At 37.2% G+C, this 24,544-nt stretch overlaps 2 protein-coding genes across 2 annotated transcripts; both read right to left on the bottom strand.

The window, feature by feature from the left end:
• Positions 1 to 5,665: 5,665 nt before the first annotated feature.
• On the bottom strand, positions 5,666 to 6,352 carry LOC143593970 (serine/threonine-protein phosphatase 7 long form homolog). The gene has a single exon (XM_077073413.1). It carries the CDS (start codon positions 6,350 to 6,352, stop codon positions 5,666 to 5,668), a length of 687 nt encoding a protein of 228 aa, XP_076929528.1.
• Positions 6,353 to 11,284: 4,932 nt separating this feature from the next.
• LOC143593968 (F-box/FBD/LRR-repeat protein At4g26340-like) lies at positions 11,285 to 17,542 on the bottom strand. Its single transcript, XM_077073412.1, has 3 exons — positions 16,638 to 17,542; positions 11,852 to 12,851; positions 11,285 to 11,723 (listed from the first exon to the last, which is right to left on the bottom strand). Exons 1-3 carry the CDS (start codon positions 17,540 to 17,542, stop codon positions 11,433 to 11,435), a joined length of 2,196 nt encoding a protein of 731 aa, XP_076929527.1. The 3' UTR covers positions 11,285 to 11,432.
• Between the last annotated feature and the right edge of the window lie 7,002 nt (positions 17,543 to 24,544).

Raw genomic sequence — 24,544 nt, 5'->3', positions numbered from 1 at the left:
CTTTGCCATTCTACACCTTTGTCGTGCAGTTATATTATGGTGGTGAAGTGTCATACACACAAGGGGTTGTTATGGGTGCTCCGGGAACTCGTAGCACTACCTTCTTAGTTTCTCAACAGATCAATTATTCCGAGTTGGTTGACAACATATGTAAATGTGTTGACAACACTCTACTACGACGTCAATGGAGGTTCTTATACCACACATATTCACCAAGAAAGTGATATGTTATTAATATACCAACTAGCTTCCCTTGTCCCTAGTTACACCTATAAAATTCATGTGGCGTGGACGACGGTAGTTCCATACTTGCAACAACTTGAGCATGATAGTTCCTCAATCATTGAAGACCACGATGAAGGTTTTTATACTTCCTTTTTTACATCCCTTTTAATTATTTTTATTGTCAAAAAAATGTTGTAAAAGTAATAAATTAATTTTTTTCTTGTAAGACTCTCTTGCTGAAGAAGTTGAAGACACATCAGAGAGTGAATCATCTGTTTCAGAATATGAATCGGAGGAAGACGAGCCACTCCCTCCTTTTCCGCAACAACAATGTCAGGGACTTACCCATTTTCCCGACCTTAATGTTGTTGGTAGAGGAATAGATGCAGACTATATTTCCATGGATAATTTTGTGGAAGATGAAATGGATCTTTGGGACGAAAAAGATCTAGAAATACGTTTAAATATGTATTTCACTTCAAAAGCCCAAGTTTATTACGATGTTAGAATGTGGAATATCAACCACAACAGAGAGATATTTATCCCAAAGTTTTCACAGCGAAATGTAAAAGTATCAAACAAACAAACAACCAGCACGATGCCTCTCAACCATGTATTTGGACATGCACGACAAGAAAATTAAAAGATTTCAATTGTTTCAAAATGACAACATGGACACCGACTCACTCGTGTTTCACCACTATTTCTCGCAACAACAACCGATCCCTAAGATCAAAAGTTGTAGCAGCCCACATCCAACAACAAGTTCTTGCAAATTTATCGTATACTGTGAAACAAATTCAGTCTCTGATCAAAGAGAAACTGAATGTTGATATCACTTACGGCAAAGCTTGGGCTGCCAGGAAAAAAGCCATCGAAAACATATACGGTAGCTGGGATGAAAACTTCCATGAATTACCAAGCTACATAATTGTCACACCCCAACCTAAGGCGGAAATATCGGGGCGTGAACTGATTGCCACAGCTCTCAAGGTACTATCATGCAATATTCAAATGACAATATCTATTAATTTAACTCAATTATCAAATAAATCAAATACAAACAAGTACATAATTCATACAAAAATACAAATTTTATATTTCTTGATTTAAAATATTCCTCTAACTAAATTCTTCACTAAGTCTTCACCAACTTGCATTAAATTTCTATGATAACCTGCATATGCGTATAAAATAGAATTTTGTCAACAACACATGTTGAGTGAGTAAAACACCAGTTTAAGACAGTACCATAATACTATATAATAAATAAAGAAAGATGCAAACTGTTCCTGTGAGAATAAACAGTTAAGCCATATCACATAATCAATCAAACAAACCAATAAGAAAGCAAACCATAAAGAAAGGGCTCAACCAATCCATATAAATGGACATTGGTTACCAAAGCACGGACTAAACCGTTGCCATAAAAATGGACATCGGTTGCCGAAGTAACCATACAGCGTTCACATAAAGCAAGTAAGCAAATAGCAAGTTAAGCATAAACTGATATACACACAAGGATTAACAGTTGCGGTTTTGAATACTAGATAATAGTTACATATATAAGATACGCACATGTCCCCAAAAAGGTTTAAAAATAAGTAAAATAGAGGAGTGAAATACTCACCTTAGTGATTAAGCAAGAGATAATGAATATGTAAGAAAGCGGCAAGTCAAGCTCTTCGGGATTTACCGACGAGAATCCTAATTACAATAATTGAGGAAATAAATATCATTTGAATAACGGAACTAAGATTAGATAGCAATTCGGGAACTCGATGATCGTGTGAATTCCTACGAAAGTTAAATGTTACAAAGATTTATTATTAATTTGATTATCAAGGTGTTATCGAAAATATATGATTTATTGATACAAGAATATACAAAATAAATATTTATAAAATATGGATAAATTATATAGAGAGATTTGTTTTTAAATGTTTGTTTTAACTAAAAATATGTTTAATGTGTTTATATATATTTTCATTATAAATAAAGATTTATTTATAAGTAAATGTCGTAAATAATAATGGATAAATAATAAATAATAATATTTATATAAAATATGATCTTGTATAAACTACGTAAGCTATATTTTTAATATGTGAATTAACAAAGTTATATTAGGTATTCTAAACTAAAACTTCATTAAAATATTTATTAAAACATTTTTAAACATTTTAATTATCTAATATATGTGTTTGCATATAATATATACATATATATAGCGTGTAACCAAAGTTCGGAAAAATATTCGGTTCATGCCGGTCTTATAAATAGATTGGTTTATTAATATATTTATATTATAAATTAATTCATTTATGAATTAAAAAGATTTAAAAATAAAAATTCTAACAAAAATGGGTAGGGGGAATCGAACCTGCGCCCCCAGCCGCATCCGGGTTTTAACTTTAACGAAGACAGCCAACTGATTAAAACATAAGAGTTAATATATTTAAACAAGCAGACTATAAAACCCAATTTACCAAGAACCTTAAAAATCACGATTGATTAATCCGTTCAATGTTTATTCAATTGTTGTTAGGGCTTTGCTAAAATGATTAATGTCGATCAATAACATGTATTTAATTACCTGTTTGGTTAGCGAATTGATTGTGAACAGTGAAAGGATGGCCCACGGACAAAACGGAACACGAACAACACATTCAGACCGTGTTTGAATGAATTAGATATAGGGTAAAGTTTCGTTGTGATGCGAGGAAGGTGAAATCAACATTAATTTAATTATTATAATGTTTATATAGGTTAAATCGTTGTTCTTGAAGTCGGTTTAGGTTTTAATCACATAAACGAGTCAATTGATTAAGGTTGGATCTTGTTTCTTGATTAATTTAGTCGGTGGTCACTTATGGTATGAATAACGATCTGAAAGATTCAGTTTCTAAGTTTGTATTGAGAATTAAGGTGCAAGTAAATTAAACGGGTAACGGGTGCAATATGGATCGGGTTAACGAGTTTGGTAACATAATCTGGATACTGGGTAATCGGGTATGGATTAAAAGATATTAATATATCATATTTTATAAAATGGTCCCTCAATTATGAAGATGGAACAAAAATGGTTAAAGCTTAGATTAGGGCTAAAAATGTACATTTTTCAAAGTATATTTATATTTAATAAATATATAAAATAAACAATTATAAATAAAATATTAAATACTTGATAGACGCGATATTTTATCATTTAAAATTACCCAAACATAAAAGCGGGTCGGATAATATAATTTGGAAAGTCCGAGTTGTTACAATAATGGCACTACAACAAGCAAACCCCGGTACCGTTGTCCAGTGGTTACATCATCCCTATAGTCCAAGTGACTGCTCAGTATTCAAGTATGTATTTTGGACATTCCGTCCAAGTATTGAAGCCTTTAGTTTTTGCATTCCTGTGATCTCTATAGATGCCACTTATCTTAGGGGCACTTACAAGGGTAAAATATTGATGGCGGTTTCCAAAAACGCAGACAACATGATCTTGCCGATTGCGTACGCGTTGGTGGATGAGGAAACAAACGAGAGCTGGAAGTGGTTTCTTCAACAATTTGCCGACAACGTTGAAGACCCCGCAAGGCGAAAGTTGTGTGTAATTTCTGACATGCATGAGGGCATAAAACACGTCATGGTAATTTAGAATCATGGAAGGAACCCCACGCCTACCATCGATTTTGTCTAAGGCATGTAAGAAGCAATTTCATGGCGAAGTTCAAGAGTGTGAGCTTGAAAAGGATGTGTTGGGAGATCGGATGCACAACACAACGAAGAAAGTATAATCGCCTGATGGATGAGCTTAAGGCTACAAATAAAGAAGCGTGGCGGTACCTCCGTGCGATAGATAAATTTTCATAGGGCGCGGAGCATGTTGGGGGAGCGTGTTATCGTGTCTCAAATCCGGTTCAGTAGTCTGTATGTAGGATGGCTGATCCACATGATTAACAAATTGAATTAGTTGAGAAGCCATGTTTTGGACCCTTGAAAAATTTTCATAGCCCATACTCTGCATTCTGATGGCTTCTTGACTAATGTGGCCTAGTCCATCCACCTAAAAAATGAAAAATTAATTAAAACGCAAACGCATTACTTATTTGTTAAATTTAATTTTACATTAGTAATTATACTAACCAAGTATCTTGTCGTTCCACCTTGATCATCGAACCCACTATGTGCAACACCGGGGCCGTGCCTCGGGTTCTTTATGTATAACACAGTATGTTGATGGAACCATTCATTGTAAGTTTGGAGTGCCGTAACCGTGATGGTCGGTATACCTTGCACCACATTTTGGCGTATTTGGTTCCAATTTTCGACATACTGGGCATGAACGTCAGACCAGTCAGTGTCCAACCTCCCTTTCTATGCTATCTTACGGAGTCTCCGGAGCCCTTCACGTGAGAAAGGGATAGGGTTAGGGATCTCCTGAAGAAATCTAAACTGTCTCATCACCCGTTCCACCGGATGATACTCAACGACATTCCAATAAATTAGACAACATGATGACCTCCAACTGTTTATGCCTGATAGACACATTTGCGGGAGTCTAATCATCACGTCCCGATAAGGCATCCAATCAAACTGTTAAAACAAAAATATTGTTAATATTTAGTATTTACAATCTCTATACAAAACCTATATGGTAAACGAAAAAAAGTACATCGTCATGTCGTAGATTTTGTAGTGTTGTCTGGTGAGCCTTCAGCACGTGTGAAGGAGTCTCCATGTTATTCATATGATGCTCCGCCCACCTTCAAAAATACATTAATAAATCGAGATTAAATCTCTATCTATATGATATTCAAAAAAAAAAAATTAAAGTGTGCATAATTATTATTTTCAAAATTAGTTAACCAACTTATATTTAAAAGATAACGCTTAGTATCTCAAAAAGAATTTTTTTTTCTCATTTAAATAAAAATAATTCCTTTAATCCAATTTTAGAGAATTAAAAATGCATCTATTTTACATATTTATTTAAATGATACTTATTAACCATTATCAAAAGTTAATTTTGTTTATGTCTTTTTTTAAAGTGTTAACATGCAAAAAGTTTTAATCATAATAATAGATATTTATATTATTTTAAAATCAACAATTTTAAAATCTAAATTTGTGATAATAGATATTTATATTCTTTTAAAATCTTTTAACACAACCCAATATTATAAAAAATGATTCAAAATATTAAACCGTCAACCAAAAATTTAATACAACCAAACATTAAAAAAAATTATAAAATCTTTTCATACCTTGCTCCATATGGATGTCTCCAATTGATTTCTTGATCAAGAATTGTGGGGCTCATTTTTCTAATCCGTGTCCATGCCCATACTTGTAGCAGTAACATTGGGCCGCCAACTACCTTTGTTTGGGGTTTGGTACCCTTGTAGAGTTCTCTATACAAACACGCTAGGACAGCAGAACCCTAACTAAGTCGCCCACTAACTTGAGGGTCTTTTAAATGAGATAGTAAATGTAATGAGGCGTACGCATTATTTGTATCTGCTAACATGTTAATAGAAGCAACTATTAGGCAGATACAACGGGCACGCTGAATACATTCTATATCAGTAGAATCTTCGTATATTGGGTTTTCTAACATAAAATCTACTATACATTTGAGTTTTAAAAATTGATTTTTATAATCAGATTCTTTTGTATTAAAACCCAAATAAGTATAGCACATGTGCCTCCGTTCGTTGTAGTCGGACGATTCTTCGAACCCAGCTAACGCCTCGCCCTCTATGGGTAATCCCCATAGAACGTTAACATCCTCCAAGGTGGCAGTCGTCTTGCCAAATGGCAGGTGAAACGTGTTCATTTCGGGGCGCCACCTTTCAACTACCAATGCTTGGTCAACTTTTCTATAACCACAACGAACAATACCGCCAAATCCAAATGAATCAATATACCCCAAAACTCTACCCTCTAGTCGTATGCCACCTTCCATGGCTCGCACCCAAAATGTACCATCTCCCCATTTAAAATCCAATGTAGAAATCGCCCCCTCTCGTGGATTGAGGAGCGTCAACTTTCGGACTCGGTGTTCGGCTCCTAGGTACAAGAGAGTATCATCGCTTGGCCCCGGGTTGAGATGCAAGTTTGAATTCATTTTCTTGGGTGAATTTGGGGTGGGTTTGAGGTGTTGGATGTGGTTTGTGAAATTGAGTGTGAGCTTGAGTGTGAGATTGTAGAAGTGTGGGTTTGAGAATGAAGGTGGGGGTGATGTATATATATAGTTTTTAGTATAAGTAAGTTGTTTATAACCAGAGGGAGAGGGTCCACCACCATGCATGTATGTTTACTAATGTTCTTTATATCTATATACATAATTTTATTGGAAATAGTTTTTGTTTTCATTAATCTGTGTTTGGCCATGATAATAATATTCTTGTTCTTTAAATTTCTGATAAATAAGTTGGCCTTGGCTTAAATTTGTGGATTGTTGATACTTATAGCTGACTTGTATTTGCTCATCCTTACTAAATCAGTGACTATGTTTATGTCTATATGACTATATGTAGTATACATGAATGTGATTGTTGTATATCTAGAATTTTTTATTTACTTATTCTAATTTCCTTCATTGTTTTTCCATATTATTCCACCATCATTTGTCTTCTGTGTTGCATAGGATAAATATGGTAAATAAACTCTGAATCACGTCTTTTCTTTTAAGTAAATATGCTATTTTGAAAAATTTTAGGCTGCCACTTGTTTAATTAAGTTTGTCTAATTGTCTTAATCAAAGTATAAAAATGATCCATTTCTCACTCTGATGTAATACGAGATCTATTACGTACATTATAAATATCATAATGGTGTATTCAATAAGATTTGTTGATGTTTGTTAAATTTATCTAGATCAACAGTGATTAGCATTCTAGGCATTTTTTTGCATTCCAATTTGACCAGCCAAGTTAATTTTTTCCTTTCTCTACGTTTAGTTGGGTAGGTAAAATATTAATAAGTAGGTAAAATATTAATAGTTGGGTAGGTAAAAAATTAATAATGTTGAATCAATAATGCATGTGGTGGCAGTTTTAATGTTATCAGATTTGTACATGTGAGGTCTTGAATGATGAATGTTGAATCAATAATGCATGTGTATGTGTAGGGTAGGTATGCATGCTTTGTGCATGCATGTTTCTATGCAGATGGCATGCTTGTTCTTCACAAAAAAAGTGAATGATGGAAATTGATTTAAAAAAATGTTACCAAAAAATGGGCTGGGAGGGGTTTGAACCCGGGACCTCCCATTCCATAACTAATGTACTTACCAGCTGGGCTACCAGCAACGTGCGTTAGAATACCATTTGGATTTTATTTAAATACTTAAAAGCTAAAAGGGAAAAAAATAAACCCTAATCCTTTCCTGCCACCAGAGGATTAGGAACAAAAATTAAAAACACCCCTAATCCTTTCCTGCCACTAGAGGATTAGGAACAAAAAGTAAAACCCTAATCCTCTACTGGTGGTAGAGGCTTAGGAAGAAATTGTTTTTTTTTTCAAACTCGTCTTCTACCTCCAAACCCTACAATTGTGCAGGTTTAAAATCACCATTCACGGGTCTTGACTGTGGCAGATAGCATGTGAAATTTTGCATATTTAATATATTAAAAGTGTTTGGCAGCTTTGAGGTGGTTGGCTGGATTCTGAATCGTCTTTTATATATTGATGGTGTTTGGCAGGGGGCATATGAAAAGTGGTATTAACTTGTAAGATGTTGCAGCTTTGAGGACAAGTTGAAGCTTTGAATGGATTTATGCATGTATTTAGATGGCAGATGGATGGCAAATGGCAGCTTTGAAACTGTTTAAATGTCGGCTAAGTTTCATAACGGAACACAAACGGGGTTTGGAAGTTGCTCCTCTTAATCCTTCATTGGCAGCGAAGGAATAGGTCCCAATGATTGAACCTCACCTGCCAATGGAGGATCCTAATCCGTATTCAAGACCATTGTTCCTAATCCTCTGGTGACAGGAAAGGATACACCGTTTACCTTTTTTTTTTACTTTCCCCGTTTTTTTTTTGTAAATACATACCATTTTGAAAAAAAATTCGGCGTCATACAAGGTCCTACTTCATCATATATACAGTGTATTGGTCTGAATCCATTCCGATACCCCCGAAAGGCCACCACGACGAATCCGGAGACAACGTCGATGACTTCGACAACTACAATCCCACCCCATGCGGCGGTGGCTACGACATCACACTCACCTACGGCTGCCCTCTTCCGTCGTCAGAGGAAACATGCTACCTTGCTGCCACCACTTCCGCCGTCAGACGACGTCTATCCTGAACCCACTGCCTATGGTGAATGTTCGTCTGAAGCCCCATGGAGGTGTGACTCATCAGTCTGGTGTTGGTTATGGTGCCAATCAACCGTTATTCACAAAACGCTAAACCAAAATTCACACCCTAAAACGCGGGGGGCGGTGTATCCCCGGCGTTATGGCCAAAACGCCATAATCACGCCACCACTACGGGTGGTCTAACAGAACACGGACACTTATCTTTGCATAAAATGAACAAAGTATAGAGTTTGTTTCTCTTTTTTAAAACTATTTCCTCGCGATATTTCGTAGCTCTTTTTGGTAATATGTGTTTAGAAATTAATCAACAAGCTTTTCTTTAATGACAACTGTTTACAATCAGACATGTTTGATTTTGTAAATCAACATGACTAGATAAACGTCCCCATATTAGGGGTTCGTAAAACCGACCGAACCATTTAAATACAAAAAAAGACGGGGGCTTTGGCGGTTTAAAATATATATGTTCGGTTTTAACTGTTTGGAACTACGGATTGGCCGTATAATTATATTTTTTGAATGGTCAACGAATCCTTCAAACAGGCTACTGACATTCACCACATCGGGATACACTCGCCTTTCGATCCGGGGAAAAACCCTCACCTAAGGACAACGCCTGTGAACACTCGCCCGAAGGCACGCCAGTGCGGTGAGATAAAACTCGTTCAGTTCAAGGATCCAACTAGTGAAAACCACCTACTCGCCTGGTCTCCCATCATCATCCTCGTGCATCTGAAACTAAATGCTAGGACAGGAATTGAACCAGGGTCACATGAAACATCAAGTCTCTCCTTACCATTCCACCACTAGCTCATTGGCTCGGCCATATAAATTAAGTTGCCCATATAACATTGTTAATAATCTTTTAATTTTAGGTATATAAAGCTACGCGTGTGTGTGTTTGTGTAATTGTGTGTTTGTGTGGTGTTATAAAGATAAGCATCTCTTAACAAGATATAAAAATAAACATGTTTTTGGTTAACCTACTTATCCAATTAATTATCATGCCATGTTTGAGTTTGACATGATTAACCTATTATATAAAGAGTCGTATTTGGGTTGTACTAAAACTAAACAGCTCCTGTCAAACCATGTAAATTTAAGGATTAATTTCTTTCTAAACTTGAAACGCAAAGTAGAATAAAACTACAAAGACATGACCATCAAATCAACAATCTCAAATTGACAAAGATAGTTTGTAGTTCTAAATGAGAAGACCGAGTATACACACACATCATAATACCATATGAATATGTTCATTGCATAATTGAAGAATGAGAGCAACCTCCATGAAAGTGGATCACAATTAGTGGCGAACGATAGTTGGTGGCAGGGGTGGCCCCCACCCCACCGTTTTTTTTTGCGCAGTAGTGTAAATTTACCAGTTTTCATCCGACATTTTTTATATGTAGTGTAAATTTACCCGTTTTCAGCCGAAAATTTGATCTCGGTCCCCTCCGTTTACGGTTTTTTAATGCGTATTTTCATTCGTCCCCCTTGACATCTTCGTCCAAGCTTCGCCACTGCTCACAATACCTTGAATGTTGAAACCAACTCTTCTATGAGTCTCACAATGTTTGGAAGCCCTAGGAAGTAGGGGCGACAATTGTTGACACGACCTGAAACATGATCCGAACCCAACACGAAAAGAAACTAGTTTTATGTCGACTAACATGACCCGTTTAAATGAGTGGCCGATTTGACCGTTATAATAACAAGTCGGGTGTAGGTTGACCCTTAACCCATTTAGTATTTTTAAAAAAGCTTTTATAATAATAATAATAATTTACTAACCTATGTGTGTTTTTTCGTTTTCTAATTTTTTAAGACATTTGCAATTTCTAATCCATTTTCAGTTTTTTTTTTAATATTTTTCAAAAATATAATATTCATATAACTCATTTACTCAACCAATTCTAAACTACATCCATTTTGTTTCTAATTTTTCTATATTTTATTTTGAAAAATAGGCTGAACGGGGTGGTGTTCGGGTTGACCCAAATTTATGTGTGTGTAGGTTAATGTTGAAGTTTTTGTCATAGATAATAAAATGGGCCAGACTCGGGTTACATATTTCAACCCATCAACTCGATACGACTGACACCCTATGAAGAAGCTTAACAAACTCTTCGCACATCAACGGTTCTGGTTCAATTTCTTCTATATTGCTTGAACTTTCCCAAGTGATTGTTACCTTCTTCAACACCTTTGCATTCCCCAACATGAATTCTACAAACTCTATTTGCAGGCTTTAGCGAAGGACGCAATGTGCCCGTTGAACGATATAAAACGAAATTCCAAAGTTTTACTCCAAATATCAATGACATGAGTCTCCATTCTTGTAATTTAAGTTTGGTAATGAAAATACATAGAACAGCAGAATGCCTCCATTTGTCACTTATCATTTTTGAAAAGTTACATCCAAACTTGTATAGTCAAATTATATATATGTTTTTTTAACGGCGAAAGTTTCTATCAAGACTTCAACGAGCTCCCAACGAAGGATTAGGGGCTGAGAAACGTTACATTTACAGAGGATTTTCAAGAAAAGTAATTTCATAATTATAAAAGTTACTGCATTTGTTTTGTAAAGATAACTTTTCTATAAACATCTAATTAAACATGTTTTTGGTTAATCTGTGTTAATAAACAGTCACATGGTTAAAAATTGAAGGTTAAAATTTTAAAAAATTTCCAGTTGAAAGTCCAAACACCCTATAAACATGAAGTCCAAAGCAGGATAGAAAGCATAAAACTACCTCCACATAACCATTAGTATGACCTGTCTTTAATCAACATAATTAGTTTATAGTTCTAGAAAAAATATAACCAAGTTAGTACATGCACATTGCATAATACATATGAATATGACGTTTACTGCATAATTGTATAATTAGATGAATTACCATGAAATTGGATCTCACAACACCTAGAAGCCCTTGGAAACTTAAGCAACTCTTCACACAACTCTGCTTGCTCTTCTTCTAGGCATAACGTTTCCCAAGTGATTGCCATCGTCTTCAACACCTCTGCATTCCCCAACATGTATTTCAGAAACGGTAGATCACATTTCCACCACTCACAAACTGAAAACTTGACGGTTGTAAGTTTCGTTAGCATGCAAGCTGGAACCAACTTCGGTTCAACCCAACTATGTTCTTTAGGCTTTGTTTTTAATACAAACAAGATTAGAAAAAAGTCAATATTACATAAAGATAAATTAAAAAAGTTATACCAAGTTGAGAAGAAATATCATTGGACCTCGAAAAACAGGTCAACTACTTTCTCATTACCTCAATACACAAATGTTTCAGCTCGGGAAAACTATCAAGTAATTGAGGTATTTGTCTAGAATGCCAATAACCCTTCAACTCCAATTGCTTCACTTTCGGAAAGATGGGTAGAGATGGAGTAAAAGAAGGCTTGTAGTCAATGCCGAAACTTGGAATTTGGGCAGAAAGTGATATAACTCCGGTTAATCCCTTTAGAAGCTCATCCCACACATGATTAGATTCTATTTCACCAAATGAAACAGAAGCCTCAACCAGAGATGAGACATCTTCAATTACAAAAATCGAGTAGAAATAACCTCCAACAAATAGGTGTTCAAGATTAGGGACGTTTAAAACAACTTTGTTGATACAAAATGCATAATTTTCCCTTATTAGTTTGAGTTGTTTTAAAGTTGGGATATTGAATATGTAATCTTCTTCATGCGTACCGTGATGTCTTACATCCAAAGATAAACTTTCAATAATCGGACAACCACCGATAAGTTTAAATGCACTTTGAAAAGGATCGGAATGAACAACAACATCAAGAGTTTTCAGACAAGGAAGATTGACCTGACACGGAAACCCACAAACACATCTATGAAAGACAAAATAATCCAATTTTAATTTTGTGAGTGTTTTACATGTGAGCAAGCTTAACGGAAGCCCAAGCCTAGTAACTTTTATGTCAAGCTCGTTGACATTTAACTTGACCGCCCCATTAATCCAACTTGATACACTCGAAATTTCAATCCACAGATTAGAAATGTGTAACCGAAATAGATTAATTTGTGATGATTTGTAATGCTTCAGTACCCGATCCACAAATTTTGCGAAGATGTCTTGGTCATGAATGGATACCATATCATCATCAAAGTGAAGGTTATCGACATCCATCCAAGTGCACCTCCATCTTTTTGATAAAACACTGGTTCGCACAGCGTATTTAGTAGGCATTAGAGAGATTATGTGTGAAATAATATCTTTAGGCAACATGCTAAGCGAACTCGTTCTTGGCTTCCTTTAAATAAAAAAGAAATAATAATCAATTAGGGTTTGAGATTTGAATTCAGTAAAATTAATTAATGAGAACTCGGTAACTTTATTCTAGGTTAGGGTTTTTGGTGAAAAAAAAGAAGCTAAAATCACACTATATATAACACAGGGCGTAACATATCATTGTATTGATGTATGAGTGTATGACCGAAACAATTAACGAGCCTATCGGAATCTTACATACAGCCGTCTTCGGAGAGATAGCGGCGGCTACGGAGGCGGTGGTTGGCTCCGGTGGTTATGTGTGTGACTGGGTGAGTTTTTTTATTAAAAAAAATGTTATTGTGTTCCTTATTACGTGTGATAAAATTTTGATAAATTACAATATTTGTAACTTATAATTTCTCTTTATAAGTTATATAAGAAGGTAAAACTAAAGAGTCCTAAACAATCTTTAGGTTAACTTTTTCGGACACATGAAGGAAGACAAAGATTTGTTTGATCTGAAGGCGTCCGAGTTTTACCATCAATGTGTATTTGGGTGGGTGGGTTTTCCCTGAAACATGAGATAACTTGGAGGCTCTTAAAGGCTCCGTACGGCTGGGCTGGGCGGCCCAACTAGCGATGTCATTTTGCCATCGGGTCACTCCATACGGAGTACCTAGACATTCTATGTTTGTTGGTTGTTCAAAAAAATAAGTTATTATAAGCAATAAGTCATAAGAAGATAAAAATAAGCAATCTCAAACACCCATAGAGATGGAAATGAGTCGGGTTTTGGACGATTTTAGGTATTCTCAAACTCATACCCAATTATTAATTCAGTCCCAACCCCGTTGAGTATTTATCGAGTAGTTACCCATCAGGTTTCGGGTTTCTCATCGGGCTTTAACAAAAATTCATGTCATGTATACATGACTCAAAACTCGTCGGGTTTCTATCAAATTTTGACAAAATATAACTAATTCACCTATCAAGTTAAATCTAAAAGAATCAATTAAGCATGTTATTAGAAACATCCATGGTTTTCAAATAAATGAATAATATTTACAGTGAGATGTATTCAACTACTATATATACAAAAGATAATATCTTAACTAATTGATTATGTTATTAAAGTAGATATGATTGATGAACCGGTTTGAGTTTAAAAAGAAAATGAAAAGTCTTGAGAGATAATTGATGTTTATTGAACGAGAATAATGAAAATTATTAACAGTAATAAAATTAAGGTTGCAAAAGTAGTTAGGCGGGCTTAAGCGACGTATTGGGTAGTTGAGTGTACTCTGAGTACTTGAAGAACACTCGGTCATGGTAAATATAATGAAAAATAATTTTTGGATATTATATATATGTCAATATCATAAGTTTATTAATATTTATAACAAAATAGGTGATATCAATACAAATAAGATTAATACATTTTCAAATACATTATAAAAATTGCTAATTATTAGTTAAAAAATATGATATTCATTCTTTAATATGATATAATTATGATTATTTTTATTTTTTAAGTCAAAATCGGCCAAGTTAACCACCTTTGATGATTTTTAGTATCTAGGTGAATTTAAAGAAACTCGTCTAGGCACCATATCTTGTAGCGAGTACCAGGGAAGTACTCGGCCTTTGTAGACCTACTTTTATAAATAATTGATTGATATTATATTTAGTAATTAGAATACATTATGTCGGGTATATAATAGAGTAAATGAGTCGATGTTATCGGGGTAATTGCGTCGGGTAATTAGGTATACTACAAATCTCAAACCCATCCTAAACCCACGAAAAAATCAAAACTAATTCAAAATCATCGCAAACACTAATGAGTAAAGTATTAACTGTAGCAATTATGTTGGGTTTCGGCCTTTCGGGTTTTTCATAGGGTTCGAGATAAACTGTCATCACGAAACCCCCTAAATAAGTAGGCTTCTCAGATGAACCATTAAAGGGCTGTCTGAGATTGCTTATTTTAGAAAGTAATGAGTTGTTTGACATTGCTTTTTGTGTGGTAGGGAAAAGTTAATAAGTCACACTTTGTGACTTATTAACTTTTTAAAAAGTAATGGGGAGGTGAAATAAGGAATACAAACACCCCCTAAGTTTGATTTCGGCTCGGTTTGTACGTAGACGTGCTGATGGGATCGGTTCGGTTTGTAAACAAGTCTAGCACGATTAAAGGGTACGCACGCTCCAATGGATTTTTAATTTATCTTTTTATATAAATTTTTAATCGAGCAAACCACCAACTTAGCTCAAAAATATAGGAACAGATTTCGAGCAAATTTGCTAAAATAATTTTAATCAAGTTACAATCAACACTTTGTCTATACATTTTTTTAATTAAATTGTTATGTGACAGTTCAAAGATCAGATTTTAGTAGAGGTCTTTGTTGTTTTTATTTTCAAAGGCAAATTTGTTTGTACTACATGGAACTCAAATCCAGGACTTTTGGGTCTGGACGTTCTTTGCCAAATAATAATCAATTTTTTGGCTTTGAATAAAACTGAAGTCTTTTCAATCATTCTTTATTTGAACGAGGACAACACGGAAACGTTTTAGTTTTTTTTTTATTTATATTTTGAGTTATTATTATTATTTTTATTCTGTTTTATAAAATATAGAAACATAGATATTACATCAACATAGCAGGTAGGCGGGCAACAAGCTGTGCCGCCACCCCTTTATTATTATTATTATTATTATTATTATTATTATTATTATTATTATTATTATTATTATTATTATCTCAATCATCATTTCTCATTTTTATGACCCTTTATATTTTAATATTTACATATTTTGAAACATAAAAAGTAGGTATCATGTTACATACAATTTGGGTGTTCACACAAAATGCAAATGCAAGTCACACAAGCCAATCCAGCTAGGTTGTTGCATTGAGCAAAAGTAAAACAGTGCAGAAATGCTAATTGCTAAATGCTAATTGCTAAATCCTCTGATACAGAAAGCATAGTCAATAGAACAACTTTAAATTAATAAATTCATAAATTATGTCACCAACTATCTGTTATTCTTTCGGTCCGTTATTATTCGGTTAAGTTCATCAGTAGCCTATAAACATGAAGGTTAATTTTTTTATAAATTTCTAGTTAAAAGTCTAAACACCCTATAAACATGAAGTCCAAAGCAGGATAGAAAGCATAAAACTACCTCCACATAACCATTAGTATGACCCGTCTTTAATCAACATAATTAGTTTATAGTTCTAGAAAAAATATAACCAAGTGAGTACATGCACATTGCATAATACATATGAATATGATGTTCACTGCATAAGTGTAGAATTAGATCAATTACCATGAAATTGGATCTCACAACACCTGGAAGCCCTTGGAAACTTAAACAACTCTTCACACAACTGTGTTTGCTCTTCTTCTAGACATAACTTTTCCCAAGTAATTGCCACCGTCTTCAATCAAGAATGATAAACGATAATTAACGCATAACTTATAAATAACCGACTTATATTATAACTAGAAAATATAACTCAAAAAACTGATTACAATAACTTTGGTAGTGATGGTGGTGATTGTTGTGTTTGTTGTTGTTGTTGTTGTGATGTTGTGTCTAACACTAACTTTGTACATGTATTTATACTAGTAACCCAACTTGGTCACCAAGCATAATATGTGGTCACCACTCAACTTGGCCACCAAGGTGAACTTGGCCACCAAGAATATGGAAGAATATTTCATAATACCCCTTAGACTTTAACCGACTTGTTAAAACCTCTTAGGCCCGGTTCACCGACTTGTGACCCGGAATACAAATTAATCCAACATTCACCCCCCTAATTTCTGATTCGGATTAGAAAGGTCTTCAACTCCAAGTAACTCGCGCATCTCCGTGAACTTGATTCTTGCGAGTGCTTTAGTGAGGATATCAGCCTGTTGCTCTTTCCCGCTAATGTGCTCAACATCGACCTCACCGTCGTTGTAGCAATCTCGGATAAAATGAAAGCGAGACTTTATATGCTTTGTTCGGTTGTGAAAAACCTGATTTTTCACAAGGGCTATTGCGGACGTGTTATCAACTTTCAACACAACTTTCTGCAACGCTTCTCCAGTCAACTCGCTCAACAACTCTCGGAGCCATACAGCTTGACATGCGGCTGCTGAAGCCGCCATGTACTCGGCTTCACACGATGAGAGTGCAACTGTCGCTTGCCTTTGTGAGCACCATGTAATTGGAGATTGCCCGTAATAAAACACGTGTCCCGTGGTACTTCTACCATCATCCTCATCTATGTTATGACTACTATCACTATACCCGACAAGTCGTTTGGACCCGTTCTTCTCGTACTTGATCTCATAACTCGTCGTGTTCTTCAAGTATCTCAATAGGTGTCGTATTGCCATACCATGAGATTCTCGTGGGCTTTGCATATATCGACTAACAATACCTACAGAGTAAGCCATATTCGGACGAGTGTGTAATAAATACCGTAAGCAACCCATTACCTTTCGATACTCGGTTGCATCGAGTTCCACTTCATTCTCGGCTTTTGAGTATTTCACACCATGATCCATCGGGACTTGAGACGGATTACAGTTTTGCATACCGGTATCCTTTAGAATCCTTTTGGCGTATCCTTCTTGTGTAATTACTATCCCATCCTCTCGTTGGAATACTTCGATTCCGAGATAGTAGGTTAACTTCCCGAGATCCGACATCTCAAACTTGGTCGCCATACCCTTTTTGAAATCAGAAATTATACTCGAGCTTGTACCTGTCACAAATAAATCATCCACATACACGGCTACGATAAAAAATGTTTTCCATCTGTCTTTCGGTAAACCGATTGTTCCTTATAACATTTTTGAAACTTCATGTCTCGTAGGATGTTATCGAGCTTTGTGTTCCAAGCTCGGGGAGCTTGCCTTAACCCGTACAAGGCCTTTGAAAACTTGTAAACTTTTGCCTCCTCTCCTTTTTTCTCGTATCCTTCGGGTTGTGAAACGAACACAACTTCTTTCAATTCACCATGTAGAAAAGCCGTCTTTACATCAAGATGGTGGATTTCCCACCCGTTAGATGCTGCCAATGCGATTAGTAGCCGAACGGTCTCGATTCGGGCTACCGGAGAGAAAACATCATCAAAGTCAATCCCGGGTTGTTGCACGTAACCCTTTGCAACCAACCTTGCTTTGTACTTGTTTATCGTTCCATCCGCGTTTCGTTTGAATTTGAACACCCACTTCAACCCGATACATTTTGCACCCTTTGGAAGTTCGACTAACCTCCATGTTTCATTCTTATTTATCGAATCGATCTCGGTATTCATAACACGAACCCATTCTTGGTTCGACTTAGCCTCAAAATAGCTACTCGGTGCACCACTTGCTGTAAGAAGCAATTGCTCATAGTTAGAGTCAATATGTAACACATAATCTTCTTGTAATCTTCTTGGTAAAATCGAGACTCGGGTTGAACGACTTAGACCCGTTTGGGCCTCATTTTCACCCGAATTGACATGTGACCCATTACCCATCGACTGAACTTGAGATCGGGTTGAGGAATTAGGCCCGATATGACTTGGTTCGGCTGAGTCGTTGGACTCGGGTTGAACTGGTGATGTAGGTTCAGAGCTTGGGCTACCTGGGTTGCTTACAGACGTTTCTTCAATAGTGGGTTCGATTTGACCAGTTCCATTGTCAACCGCACCCCCCAAATATTAGAAAACATACCCGGCTCGTAGTCATTCTTCTCGACTTTATTTACCCAATTCCACCCTTTGTTTTCGTCAAACACAACGTCTCGACTAACAGCAATTTTCCGGGTGTTCGGATCGAAGAGACGGTATGCTTTTGAACCCGTCTCCGACCCGAGATAAACGAGCTGTCTTGACCTATCATCAAGTTTCTTTAGATGTACACTATCAACTTTAGCATACGCCATGCACCCAAATACTCGAACGTGTTCAATAATCGGTTTCTTTTTCTTGAACCGTTCATATGGAGTTTGATCAACCAAGGACCGGGTTGGGACCCGATTGATTAAAAAAGTTGAATGCCGGACCGCTTCTCCCCACATATAATTCGGTACATGCATCGCCTTTAGAATACTCCGCACCATCCCCATTAATGTCCGGTTTCGCCTTTCTACCACGCCATTTTGTTGTGGTGTGTACAGGGCGGTTAAATGCCGAATAATTCCACTTTTATCGCAGAACCGATTGAAATCACGTGAAGTGAATTCTCCTCCCCTATCGGTTCGAAGAGTTTTCATTGGTAAACCCGCCTCCGTCTAGATTAGGGCTTTAAACCTCTTAAAACTTTCAAACGCTTCACCTTTTTCTTTCAATAAAAACGTCCACATATATCGTGAGTAATCGTCTATAATAACAAAGACATACCTATTACCCGAGATAATGGATGGGGTTATTGGACCGCACAAATCACCATGAACTAACTCCAAAGGTTGGGATGCTCTAAACGAGGATGTAGCCGGAAACGAACGCCTCGTTTGTTTACCCACCAAACACGATTCACACACCTGATTTTCGTGTTCAACATGTGGTAAACCTCATACAAGATCCTTCTTAGCCATCGATTTCATTAACTTGAAATTGATGTGCCCAAGTCTTGCGTGCCAACGCCATGTATCATCTTCAATCTTCGATTGCAAACACACGGGAGCTCCAATTTTCATTCGTATTTTGTAGAGTCGGTTTTCGGATCTCTTGACCTTCATGAGTAACCTCCCGTTCTCATCATACATGGTCAGAAGATCGTGTTTCATCCGAATGTCACATCCGGACTCCGTTGCTTGACCGAGACTTATTATATTATTTTTTAACTCCGGAATATAATAAATCTCGGTTAGCAAGTCTTGGTCACCCGATTTTCCTTGGAAAATAATTGAGTCTTTTCCCTTGATTTGAACAAATGACCCATCTCCGAACTTAACCATTCCGGTTATGTTCTCGTTTAACTCTAAAAAATATGACCGGTTTCCCGTCATATGATTACTTGCCCCATTATCCAAATACCATACATCATCTTCGACCCGCTCGGTCTCGTATTTCTTTGGTATTAGGTTTTGTTCATTTAAGAACACAACTTGATGCATATACGCCGCATTATCAAAATTTTCTTGGGCTTCGGTTTGGTTTGCTTCTTGACCCTTTTGAACTCGGTCCGGGCAACTTGATGCAAAGTGACCATTTTGTCACATCGGTAACATAAAATCTTTGACCGATCTTTCTTCACCTTTGTTTTCCCCCGACTTGATCACCCTTGTTCGGTACTAGGGGTTCGGTATTGGCCGTTAAAACGGCCTCGACCTCCTCGTCCTGCCCCCCATTAGATTCGAAACTTCTATGACTTGATGAATCATATTTACCGAATAAAAGTTTACCTTGGTCACCCCCTTGAATTTCTTCTTCTTGGATTCGCTCCTCATAGGCTCGGAGTCGGCCTACAACATCTTCAAATCCTGTTTTATTGAGATCCAACATTTGCTCAAGCGAAGCAACCATTTGAATATACTTCGATCTTGGGAGACTTTTGAGAAACTTCTTTACCAACCTTGCTTCATCTATAACTTCGCCTCGAGCCGCTGATTTCGAGGCAATGCTCGATAACTTGCCCGCAAAGTTATCTATGAAATCTTACTCGTTCATCTTCATATTGTCAAATTCCATTGACAAGGTTTGGAGACGTGCTTCTCTAACCCGTTCGGCACCTAAGTGTCGGGTTTTAATCGAATCCCACATGTCTTTAGCTGTTTCTTGATCTCCAATTTGCATTATCAAGGTTTCAGGTATGGATTGAAACAACAAGGCCATAGCCATGTCATTTTTGTCTTCATGGGGGACACCAGAGTTGATGGTGTCCCAAACTTTGTGAACTCTTATGACTACTTTCATCCTCATAGCCCACACGGTATAGTTCGTTGCAGTTAACATTGGACATTGAACGGAAGATTGCCCGTTCTCTTTCCCCTTTGGCGGCGGCGGTTGAGTCGTGTCACCCATGGCTACTCATACCCAACTTGTTTGAATAAAGTAACAATTGAACGAACTATGCTATCGACAATGACAACAACTTCTTTGGGAGATCAAACCAACTTGTTCGATCAACCACGATAACAACTTCTTCAGGAAATCAAACCAACTTGTTCGATCGAGACACCTTCTTTGTTGGCCGTTAATTATCGCGTTCTTGAACCGAGCTCTGATACCAATTCAAGAATGATAAACGATAATTAACGCATAACTTATGAATAACCGACTTATATTATAACCAGAAACTATAACTCAAAAAACTTATTACAATAACTTTGATAGTGATGGTGGTGATTGTTTTGTTTGTTGTTGTTGTTGTGATGTTGTGTCTAACACTAACTTTGTACATTTATTTATACTAGTAACCCAACTTGGTCACCAAGCATAATATGTGGTCACCACTCAACTTGGCCACCAAGATGAACTTGGGCATAAAGGTGAACATGGCCACCAAGCATATGGAAGAATATTTCATAATACCCCTTATACTTTAACCGACTTGTTAAAACCTCTTAGGCCCGGTTCACCGACTTGTGACCCGGAATAGAAATTAATCCAACATTCAACACCTCTGCATTTCCCAACATGTATTTCAGAAACGGTAGATCACATTTCCACCACTCACAAACTGAAAACTTGACGGTTGTAAGTTTCGTTAGCATACAAGCCGGAACCAACTTCGGTTCGACCCAACTATATTCTTTAGGCTTCTGTTTTTAACACAAACAATGTTAGAAAAAAGTCTATTACATAAGGATAAATTAAAAAAGTTAAAACGAGTTGAGAAGAAATATCACCGGACCTCGAAAAACGGGTAAACTACTTTCTCAATACACAAATGATTCAGCTCAGGAAAACTTTCAAGAAATTGATCTATTTGTCTAGAATGCCAATAACCCTTTAACTCCAAGTGCTTCACTTTCGGAAAGAGGGGCAGAGATGAACTAAAAAAAGTCTTGTAGTCAATGCCGGAACTTAGAATTTGGACAGAGTGATTTCACTCCTATTAATCCCTTTAGAAGCTCAACCGATACGTGATAATATTTTATATCACCAAATGAAATAGAAGCCTCAACTAGAGATGTCACATCTTGATGCAGTTTTTCGTATACAACCAAGTTGGATCGAACACAAAAACGAAAACAAGCTGGAACGGTTCTTTGAAAGTTTATTAATCAAAATCTCCCTTCAACAAAGAGAAACCCAAACAATTTAAAGACAACCATAGGCCTCTAAAAAAGACAGTAGGAAAATGAACTGAACAGTCCAACATAAATACTAAATTAAAGATATGCAAAGACATAAAAATTATTAAATAGTTCCAGCTGCAAATTATTTCCATCCAGACTAGTTGGGGCTGCCGATCGGGCCGTCCACTTTAGTTGGGCCCGCTGGGCCGACACTGGGTTCTGGAATTAGGTCCGTTAGGCCGACAACTGCATCATCCTCCCCCCTTTGAAAGGACTCGTCCTCGAGTCATACGGGTCATCAACCTCGGGTACAAACGGTGAAAGATCAGCGACATTGAAGGTGGCTGAAACATTGTAATGCCCTGGCAAATCAATCTTATAGGCGTTATCATTGATGCGCTTCAAAACTTTAAACGGGCCATCCGCCCGCGGTTGTAACTTACTCGAACGACCACCCGGGAAACGATCTTTACTTAAATGAATCCAAAAAAGGTCACCCTCTTGAAAAACAACCTTTTTCTGCTTGACATTGGCCCGTCGTTGGTACACAATATTGTTATTAATAATACGGTCACGGACCTGTTGGTGAATAAGCTTTATTTGAGCTGCTCGGTCCTCTCCATCAGCGATGAAATGTTCTGTAGCTGGTAAAGGCGCAAGATCGAGTGGGGTGAAAGGATTCCACCCGTAAACGACCAAGAATGGACTCATCCCGGTGGAACGATGGGTAGACCGATTATAGGCGAACTCGGCCTGGGGAAGAACCGTGTCCCATTGTTTTGGATTGGATCCAACAAGACTGCGCAACAGATTACCCAAACTACTATTTGTAACCTCCGTTTGCCCGTCACTTTGAGGATGGTGAGCACTACTAAAATTGAGGCGAGATCCCAACCGTTTCCACAACGTTCTCCAAAAATGCCCAACAAACTTAACATCCCTATCTGAAGTTAATGTTTTTGGCACTCCATGTAGCCTCACAATTTCTGCAAAATATAGACGAGCAATCGGACTCGCATCATAAGTTTTGGCACATGGAACAAAATGCGCCATTTTTGAGAAACGATCCACAACCACTATTATAGAGTCTTTCTGCCTTTGAGTCCGAGGTAGACCCACCACAAAGTCAAGACTGACATCCTCCCACGGCCCATCTGAAACAGGTAACGGCGTATAGAGCCCGGCATTCGAGTGATGGGTTTTAGCAATATGACAAATACGACACCTTTCAACAATCCGAGTGACATCCACACTCATCTTGGGCCAGAAAAACCGTTCCTTAACCAGTTTCAGCGTCTTATCTCTACCAAAATGCCCCGCCAACGCCCCTTGATGTCCTTCTAAAATAATAGCGTCGCATAAAGAACACCTAGGAACACACAACCGAAGACCCTTAAACAAAAACCCACTTTGAAGCGAATATCCATGGCCGGGGCAACCCGACAAGCGACCCATAAGGTAGAAAACTCCGGGTCATCAGGATATAGAGTACAAAAGGATTCAAATGCGTCAACCCGAACCTGTAGGGATGTGAGCAGCGCGCGACGGCGGCTTAGAGCATTAGCGACTGTGTTAGTTGCGCCGGACTTGTGTCGAATGACAAAAGAGAAATCTTGTAGAAACTCGACCCATTTGGCATGGCGCGGGTTGAGTTTGTGTTGCCCCTGGACAAAGCGTAACGCTTGATGATCAGAAAATAGAATAAACTCATTGTGGAGGAGATAATGCCGCCAAAACTCCAAACATCGTATAATAGCATAAAACTCTTTGTCATAAGTACTGAATTTCTGTTTGGCCTCGCTTAGCTTTTCACTAAAAAAAGCGATCGGACGTCCCTCCTGGCTAAGAACGCCCCCAATGCCAAGCCCAGATGCATCACACTCAACTTGAAACGTCATCTGAAAGTTAGGCAATGCAAGGACGGGTGCTCGTGTGATACAAAGTTTCAATTCCTCAAACGCCTTTGTAGCCGCGGGTGTCCAATAGAAGACTTTCCCCTTTAAACAATTGGTAATAGGTGCTACTACGGTACTGAAATTGTGAATGAACCGTCGGTAAAAAGATGCTAGCCCATGAAAACTTCGTACCTCATGAATCCTGTTTGGTGTGGGCCAAGTGATGATCGCCTCGATCTTCGATTTATCCATGCGTATGCCGTTTCCCGAAATTAGATAGCCCAAGAATAAGACTTCTGGTGACAAAAAAGAACACTTGTCACGATTAGCATAAAGTTTCTGATCCCTCAAAATAGTAAAGACTTGTCGTAAGTGATAGAGATGTTGTGGTAGATCACGACTAAAAACAAGTATGTCGTCGAAATAAACGACAACACATTGACCAATAAGTGGTTTAAATATATGATTCATTAGTCTCATAAAAGTACTTGGAGCTTTCGAGAGGCCAAAGAGCATCACCATCCACTCGTATAACCCATCTAGTGTTTTGAAAGCCGTTTTCCATTCGTCACCGGGGGCGCATTCGAATTTGGTGATATC

Source organism: Bidens hawaiensis, unplaced genomic scaffold, assembly GCF_021521415.1.
Source record: "Bidens hawaiensis isolate Kalapana, Puna unplaced genomic scaffold, B.hawaiensis_p1.1 tig00042954_1, whole genome shotgun sequence".
Lineage (NCBI taxonomy): Eukaryota > Viridiplantae > Streptophyta > Magnoliopsida > Asterales > Asteraceae > Bidens > Bidens hawaiensis.
This window is presented reverse-complemented; position numbering and strand designations above follow the sequence as displayed.